This window comes from Notamacropus eugenii, chromosome 2 (genome assembly GCF_028372415.1).
Source record: "Notamacropus eugenii isolate mMacEug1 chromosome 2, mMacEug1.pri_v2, whole genome shotgun sequence".
Classification (NCBI taxonomy): domain Eukaryota; kingdom Metazoa; phylum Chordata; class Mammalia; order Diprotodontia; family Macropodidae; genus Notamacropus; species Notamacropus eugenii.
The window spans coordinates 355,394,394-355,403,843 of record NC_092873.1 but is presented as its reverse complement, the minus strand read 5'-3'; the positions used below and the strand labels follow the sequence as shown (position 1 = coordinate 355,403,843).

Below are 9,450 nucleotides of genomic sequence, written 5' to 3'. Positions count from 1 at the left end.
GGAGCAATGAGAGAGTGGCCTCTTCCGTTTTTGTAGTCTCTCCTTCACCAGGGAGGGACAGCCCCTGCCTGTTTCTGATTTGGGGCATGTTTGTGGGTGGGAGAGAGCCCCAGGTTCAGACAGGGTGCAGAATGATTATTTGGGGTGAGGTGGAGGGGTTTCAGTTTTCGTTCCTTTGAGACGAGGCAGTCCTAGGACTCTTTCAGATGGTCCAAGAGGAGCCTTTGTCAGTGATTTTCAATTTGAGTCAGTGGTAGTGTGAAAAGTGATTCGGTGAGTCAGACCCACCCTTGGTCGGTTACCCCGAGTCTCCAGATTCGAGTCTCAGTCTCAACTGTCCCCTGGTTCTGGAGGAGATGGGAGCAAATTTAGCCTCAATTTCTATTCTGTTGCTCAGAAACGTGTTATTCCAGTTTTACTCACTATTACCATAATACCCAATCTTTCAGTATCTCCCAAATGATTATAAACATTTTAATTACATAAGTTTTGTTAGGTTGGTGAGAGAAACGAATCAAATACTAGGCAAGGGATGAACAAAGTAATCACTAGTCATTGAAACTGGATTTTTTCCACCGACCTTCCAATTGATTCATACAGTAGTACTCTCTTGGGAGTTTGAAATAACCTAATATTTAACCCAGACTTTAAGAAGCAGATTTTGAATTGTGTGCTTAAAACATATGCATAAAATATAGTTGCAGGAGAGAGAGAAAAGTATTTTTAAACAAACAACCATTCATCCTCACACCATCCCTGTAAAGTTTTACAGTTCCTCTTCTACTTTTTAAGGTGCTATTTTTGCCTTTAGAAACTAACAAATAACAAATTTCCCCTTTCCGCACTAAAATTAGTGTTTTACAGCAATGCTGTGAAATTGGCATTATCCTTTGAAACTGCGACCAAAACAAGGCATTGAGATGCTACTATTTTGTCATAATCTTAAAAGAAAACGCGAGTTTATACAGTCATTTAACATTATTATTGAGTGCCTTGTACTGGGCACAGGACATATTTAGGGGCAAAGGAAAATAAACACAAAACCAAAACATGTATTCCTCAGCTGCAAATGTGAATATGTTCTGACATGGCCTGCTAATGTAGTAACCTCATTAATATTAACAACTTTCAGCCCCAAATATAGGACACCTACACATGCAAGCAAGCAAAGCATATGTCTAACAAAGGCTTGCAATAGCTTATTTTAGAATCATTCATTTCTGTAATATTTTGGTGACTGAGAGATGACAGGCCAAATTGTTTTTGACTTACTTTGTGTGTAAAATCATCTAGTTAACTATTGTTTTTCTCAAAAAAGAATATAAGCTCTTTAACAGCAGGGATTTTTTTTTTTTAATCTATCTATCTTAGCACAGTCTTTGGCACATAGTAGGTAGTTTTAATAAATGCTTGTGGAATGAACAAAGAGGTCCCAGAAGGGGGAGAAAAGTGAATTACTTAACTCTATAAATGAAAATAGTTGTTTTTGAGATGGTGCCATGACAATGCCTTTGTTAGTCATTTAGAACCTTTCAAAAAAATTCTATTAAGAATCATAGGCACATAGAATTTGGAGCTGGAAGGGGATTTAGAGATTACCTAGTCCAATTTTATCATTTTACAAACAAATGAACTGAGGCCCATTCAACTTAAGTGGCTTGCCCAAGTTAACATATACAATGGTTGGATTTCAGATCAGGTCCTTTGATTCCAAATCTGTTCATCTTTCTCTTGCACTCCATACCCCCTAAGAGATATTTTTGTTTGTACATCTCATGATGCTAAACAAAAATGCTGATATAGTTGCAGGGTCATATAGTGCTTAGAGTGCAAGACTTGAAATTAAGAAGATTTGGTTTCAAATTCTAACTCATATACTTGCTGTGTGACCCTGGGCAAGTCACTTAACTTCTCTGAGCCTCAGTCACTTCATTTATAAAATAGAGATAATAATAGAATTTATATCAGAGACTTATTGTGAGGGTCAAGTAAGAACATGTATAAAGTTCTTTGAATATCTTAATACATTATGTGTTGTTGAGTCATGTCCAACTCTTTGTGACCCCATCTGGGGTTTTCTTGGCAAAGATACTGGAGAAGTCTGCCGTTTCCTTCGATGAGGAAACTGAGGCAAAGAGGGTTAAGTGACTTGCTCAGGATCACACAACTAAGAAGTGTCTGAGGGCAGATTTGAACTCACAAAGATTAGTTTTCCTGACTCCAGACTTGGTACACTATCCACTGTGCCAACCACCTGCCCTCAAAACACTATGTTACAAGCTATTATTATTAGATACGGTTTTTTCTGAAATATGCATGATCAGCAAATCTACTATCATTCTTTTCTAGAGCTCAAAATTAATGAGGAAGTAGGTACAAATGTTTTGTTTTAATCCATTTCATAACAGAAACACTTATACTTGAAAACAGAGGTTCTTAACAGGGGTCCATGTACCCATTGGTCCATTGATATATTTAAAGGAATCCATAAATTTGGAAAATATTACATCTTTATTTTATTTTGTGTATTTAAAAATATTTTGAAAAGGGTTCTATAAGTTTTCCCAGACTGCCAAAGGTGTTTATGATACCCACAAAAACAGGCTAAGAAACCTTGGTCTAAAACATCTTTTGAAAACAAATCATTTTTATTTTGAATGCAATAAAAATGGGTTTTCCCATACGTATAGTAAGGAGAAGATTGTATGTGAAACTATAAATCTCTCACATGCAGCTTGCTTTTGTGAAACATCTTGTCAAGAATTGGCAGATAGAGTTCTGTAGACCTATTTTAATAAACATATAAAAACAGTTTATAATTAGTGTATCGAATATATGTAAGTGAATACTTTTAAAGCATTTTATAATAGTTTGTTCCCTTAAATAGGTTAAATGGTTTTCTGCAATTTTGTTTACTCCATTAGTTAGGTTAGTATATGAAGAATGGTTCTTCCCTTTCCTCCTCCCTACTAATTAATTCTTCTTGCCTTTCTTGTTCTGAAATAAAAGAGAAAGTTAAGTAAAACAAAAACAAAAACATGAAAAACTCAACATCTTGTTGGAGGTTTGACATTCGGTAGTTTTGAGTATAAAATATTCAACAAATCCAAGTGTAGCCCCTAACGTCCAGGAACAGAGGCAACACACCAGCCCCAGGAGGAACCATCTTGGTTTCCAATCCTTTACAGCTTTTTTCAAAACATCACTTGGCTCCCATATGGATCACTTGGAGAATTTGTACTTAGTTTTTGGTTTTTTTTTTTTTACTGCTGTTTTTAACATGTGCTTAAGACTGCAGTGCTTAAGAACACAAAAGAATAAAATATCTGAAATGGAAAGGTTAAAAAATGACTTAGTATTAGTACTTTGAACCAAGTGAGTTCTAATGATTATCTGTTCCCAGTCTCTTTTTAAGTCCAAGACATATTCAACCCAAATTTAACAAACATTTATCATTAGCCTATTAAGAGCTAGGTGCTGAGAAATAAAGACTAGGCGCTATCTCTGCCCTCAAGTAGCTTCTAGATGGGAATGGGGAGAGGATAGGTGGAGATAATTATGCAAATAATTATAATACAAGTTGGAATATAAATTCTAGGAGTCCAGAATGAGTGGTGTATTAGAAATCTGTGGGAGACTTTATTTAAACATGCTTTAAATGAAGAGTTACAAGAAAACAAACCAAATCAACAACAACAACAGAAAAAAAACCCTCCCTAAAACAGTATTATACATTCACACGCGTTCTTCGAACAATAAGAGTTTTTGTAACTCTTTAACCCAGTCCTTAATGCATAGTTTCCTTTACGAAGTAACAAAGTAACATCCACTCTTCCACCACCCCTTCTCTTTCCAAAAAAAGAGGCTCACGTTTCGGTTCATGAGTTTGCGACTGAAGAGGGAAAACTAAAAGGAATGTATGATTCTCAGGCACCCCTTTGTAATAAAAGTCCTTTAAAAAGGCCACCACCAGCCAGCGCCGCTCTAACCTCATGCACAGAAGTCGTACCTAGTTCCTGTCACTTTAAAGCACCGCTGACGCCACTCGAATGTATCCAGAGGGGAAGTCCCTGCTCAGGGAATCTCCCGCCAGCTGCAGTGCAGGATCCCAGCGACTCTGGAGTAGCACGTGGAGCAGCAGCAGCCCCAGCAGCACGAGCAGCCCCAGCAGCAGCGGCAGGATGGAAGGTGAGAGGAGAACCTCATTCTTTTGAGGAGTCTTTGAAAAACTCCGTCAGTTAAGGGAGTCCCTGCTCTCGGTTTTACTTCTGTTTATTTTGCAGAAAAGTCAATAGGATCTATTTCAGAGGGCAAAAGCTTGAAGGTTGCACCCCTTTGGTGCAACGACCCTTTTGTTGTCCTTAAGTTGATTTTACACGAGGTTGTCAGAAATTAGATGGCAACCCGTTAGATAGCAAAGAATCCTTACGTTGTGAGGTGCCCTATTGCTACAAAACTAGGAAACAGAGTAGACTCGCTTTGGAGTATTAAGTGCCCATTGGGATAGGGCTAATTTTGAAGCACTCGCTTTGAAGGAAAGTAGGTACTCTCTGTTTGTTGGCTTGTTTGTTTGATAGCAGTTTAGTAAGAAAAAAAAAGTATACGAGTTATTTTTGTTGGCATGTATAGATCTTGGAACTGGCTTCTTTTTCTTTTCCCACCAAGATCGTCCAAAGCATCTGCCAATAAGTTAGGCTCACCTTATGGGAAATTTTCATTTTCTACTGTTAGAAAAGTACATGCTGTCCTTTTTTCTGGTAAAAATTTTGCAGTGCATGTTTCTTTGAAATTATGAAGATCTGAACTCTGATACTTATAAAATCCCACTCAAAGGGGCATTTTCAACTTTGAGAAAATGAGCAATCCAAGTTTCAGAAAATTTGAAAATGGCCTGTGTAGCTCAAGTTGAAACTGTTCATTTGAAGGGATGGGTTTTTGAAGAATCTAGATTTGTAAGACAAAATATCTTCCATTTACAAGAAGGTAAGTTGAAACCTCAAGTTGTCGAAATGCTGAATATCCTGAATTTATTTTTCTTTTGCCTTTGAAGGATTTCTATTAGTGTGAATGAAAACTATTTTTGGTGGTTAAGGATGAGAGTGTCAAATGTGGATACACATAGTATTAAAAGCAGCATTCGTGTTCAGCCATATGAAAGTTACTGAAATGAAAAACTTATATTGATGGTTTCATACCATAGTTGGATGCATTATCAATCATCATAATCATAGGTTCTTTCAATTTGCTTTCTTTTCCTCATTTTTTTAAAAAAATTTTTCTTGGCTGTCCTGATGCATGAAAACATTTCTGTCCAACTCAACATATCTTCCCAAGTCAGCCAGCACAATAATGATGGAAGGTGAGCCAAGATAAATGATTTGTTGAATAGGAGACTCAAAATGTATGACCATCACAGCACTTGACACGTCTTTTCATGTGAAATAGATTGCTTATTTGCCAAAATATCAGACTGTAGGATTAAATGATCAAGATGTAGGATAAAAATAACTATAAGAAAATCTGAAAACATTTTTAATGTATTTTTAAAATGTGAATGCTGCAGTGGTTAGAAACATAAAGGAATAAATCTAGACTGTGAGAAAAAATAGTTTTTAAAAAGTCCATTTAAAATATTTAAATCAACAAGTAGGTACTTTTCAAATGGAAGGACATTGTCACTTTTAAGAATTTGTTCCTATGGAGTTATCAGCCTGAAATTAGATTTTTCCCATCCTTAACAGTGTTGCTTCTTGGTCTTCACTTGTGAAAACCTGAAAAGTCCATGGGACTGAGGGGGTTGCCTTCCTACATGTTGATAAAAGTGGATTTATTATGTATGAAGAGAAGAAACAGATTTGTCTGAATAATGGAATTTAGGATACCTGTATTCTAAAAGGGATTTTTAGAGAATAAACAAGGAAGACAGAGGCAAAGTTGCTATTTGCAGATTTAATTATGGATCCATTTTAGTAAGTAGAAAAATGAAGTAGGAAATAAAGGACCTGTGATCAGTTTTGAGTTGAGAAATGTCAAGGGTTAGGTACAATATTCATTGTACCAAAACCCCATTGCAACAAATGAACACCAAAAACGTAAACCAAAAACACCACAAGAAAAGAAGATGGGATATATTTGACTTGGTCAATTGCAAGCGTTTTGAGGGCAGGGCACTATTGAGTAAGTGCCACTTAGTTGGCTGTGGGCACTCACCACTGATTGATGTGGCTCTTGGTTTTTTTAAATAAGTAAAATAATGTCCTTACGTATGTTGACATTTTTAATCCTACTTCTCTGTATTGGGATTTGACCTCTTTCAAATGTGAGACACTTAGAAAGAATGCCATTGAATTGCATTTTTTCCTGTCCATTTTTTGGAGTGATGGCAAATTTAACATCTCTTACCTATTATAAAATTGTAACTGAAGAGTGCAGATAAGATACTTGAAATGTAGAAATATGTGTAGTTATTCGTTTTGCTTTCTGCACTGGAGGAGTTAGATGAAAAAGGATCTTTGAAGATAGCTACCCAAGAGGTTGAACAATACTACCCTGGATCTGAAGGCAGACCTGACTAAAGCTTGCCTTAGACACTCACTAGCTGCACAACCCTGGACAAATCATTTAAATACTCTGTCTCATTTTCCTCATCAGCAAATTGGGTGGGGGTGGGAGGAGGTGTTAGATTTCCAGTTCTAAGTCTATGATCCTATGGTAAAAGTGCAAATCTTGACATACCAATGCAGGAATATTAATGCATATTATAAATCAGTCCTGAAAACCTTTATTTATTATCCTTGCTGAAAATTTGTGGCTCTAAGTATTTTCCTCCAAAGGCCATTTTATATTTTACTGAGTTGGGAGTACCTTTTATAGCTATTTTTTGCATAATCAATTTTCGGATATTTTTATCATGTCAGTTATCTGATATTTCAATCTCAATAAAGCATTCCACATAAGTATTAACTGAAGTTCACTCTTTTAATACTAAAAGGTTTCTTTAGATTTTCCATTGAAAACACTTGAGACATCTCCTTTAGAGTATGTTGAACATAAGTTAATCATTTCTTAGTGACAAAGAATTATAAAGATATCAATTTTGCTGTCTTGTATTAGCATTTTGGGAATATAGTAGAGTATTGATCCACTTAGGGTATGTGGAGCCATAAAATCGTGTTTTAAATGGACCCAATTTGTGCCTTATTAGTATTAGTTCTTCTGTCTGCATTTTATAGTTCTTCTGTCTCCTCCCTCTGCTGTTAGTTGTCATATTTGGTTGATGTTGGTGTGCTCTCTGGCTTCTAATGTACTATTTTATTTTCCATATCTCCCTGGGTGACGACCTAAGGGCCTTTTTTTAAGCATTGGGCTTGGAGTTAGGAAGATTTGAATTCAAATCCAGCCTTAGATACTTACTGCCTGTGTAACTCCGGGCAAGTCATTTAACCTCTGTTTGCTTCAGTTTCCTTATCTTTCAGATGGGCTTGTTGTGAGGATCAAATGAGATAATATTTGTAAAGCACTTAGCACAGTGTCTGGCACATAATAAATGCTATATAAAGGCTAGCTATGATTATTACTACAAAGTCCTTGCAGCATAATCTATAACCGCTATCTTCAAAAACACTAAGAAGTTTTTTTAGTATTTGGATTTGCTTCTGTTCTAAATAGTTGTGGTTGATACATTAACCTTCAATTATTTGAAATTTTTTTATATGTATGTACATATATATATATAGAGAGAGAGAGACAGAGACAGAGAGAGAGAGAGAGAGAGAGAGAGAGAGAGAGACTGACTGTTGAGGGAAATATCCTCTTCCCTTATACCACATAGAAACTGAATGGAGGCTAAAATGAACGAAAATTATAAACTGGGTCTAAGGGACTTTAATACAAGCCACAGATAGTTCCAGTGGGAACCAGTTCTAGTGGGACCTCAGTTTATTTCAGAAGATAATGTTTTTCAGTAGAGACTTTTATTGACAGATATTGGAACCATCATTTCATAGAATGTAATCATTCAAATGAATACTTAAATGACTTAGAAACATTAAATGTCATGGAAAAGTGCCACCATTAACAGTAAACATTTTATTCCATTATTTGGCTCGAATATTATAACGATGACAAAAGCAACAATTTTCTTCATATCTGCAAAGATTCAAGAAAACATTACTCCTGAAAAGTGTGGATCAAATATTGATCAGATGTTGGCCTGCCCATAAATTTGATTGGGATGGTTCTATACATAGGACGTATGTTTTTTCTGTTGAATATTTGAATAAATTTCATTCCATTAAAACCTTTCTATTGAAAATACAGTTGTGTGCGTCATCACTTATTTGGAAACAAGAGGTAATTGTCAGATCTTCCATTGAGTATATATTTTTTTCACTGTCTCATCTGTTACATTGTTATCCAGTTTTTAATGATTGATGATAAGGATGATGATAATAGCCAGTATTTATATAGTGCCTACTACAGTCATTCTGCTAAACACTTTATAAAAATTATCACATTTGAGCCTCATAAGAAGCTTGGGAGGTAGATGGGAGGAATTATTATTCCCACTTCACAAATGGGGAAACTGAGTCTGAGAGAGGTTAAGTGACTTGGCCAGCATCATGGCAGTAAGTGTCTGAGGCTAATTGAAACTCATATCTTCCCAACTCCAGGCCCAGTGCTCTATCCACTGATAACCACTAACTGCCTGTTTTTTTTAAAGAGTTAGTAAACTGTTTTGCAGGTAGTTTAAGATTCTGTGTTTTGTGGGTTTTATAAAGAGGTTCCCTAAGTGTCCTTTGAATAATCAAAGAAAGATAATTGTTTTAAAATGATCTTAATTTTTATTATATTTTAATTTTCTGAAAATTGGTAGTTTACATTTGACATGTCATTGGTGACTTTTTTAAATTAATATTTGATTTGCTAGTATATCTCATTTCCTAGTGATATTGGCTAAGAGAGTTTACTGTATTTTTTAAAAGGCTAAGTTGATGCCTTATTTCTCTAACTGAACAAAATTACTAGAGAATCCAAAGTGGTTAACTTTGTGTGAGGAATTAATGTTATATAAAGTATTGTATATGAATCTCATCTCCATATAAGATATGAGAAGTGATTAGTTAACTTTTATGGAGCAATATTGTTTACTTATTTTAATTAATTGACAATTAGTACATCTTCTGACTCTTGATACCACTTGGGAATTATTATAAAGCAACCAAATGAGTATTCACTAATGGTTACTCTTTAGGATTGCTAACAACAGCTGTTTTATGTAGGTTTTAAAATTCAGCTGAATACATGTATGATTTTATTTGAAACTCACAACAACTCTGTGAAATAAGTGCTATAGTAAGACTTTTCTTTATCATATTTCTGGCAGTCTATGCAATATGTTCTTTATCATATTCCTGGAAATCTATACAATATGGAATAGCAAGCTTTCAT

General features: G+C 35.4%; 1 protein-coding gene across 2 annotated transcripts in view; it reads left to right on the top strand.

Moving 5' to 3' along the window:
• Positions 1 to 40: 40 nt before the first annotated feature.
• The window catches only part of IKZF3 (IKAROS family zinc finger 3), an 87,688-nt gene continuing 78,278 nt past the window's right edge, over positions 41 to 9,450 (top strand). The window contains exon 1 of one of the 2 annotated variants that reach the window (XM_072646305.1): positions 41 to 4,188. In XM_072646305.1, coding sequence (XP_072502406.1) covers positions 4,050 to 4,188 — 139 coding nt within the window. In that variant the 5' untranslated portion in view covers positions 41 to 4,049. The remainder of the gene's footprint in view (positions 4,189 to 9,450) is intronic. The other variant, XM_072646306.1, reaches the window with a different exon arrangement.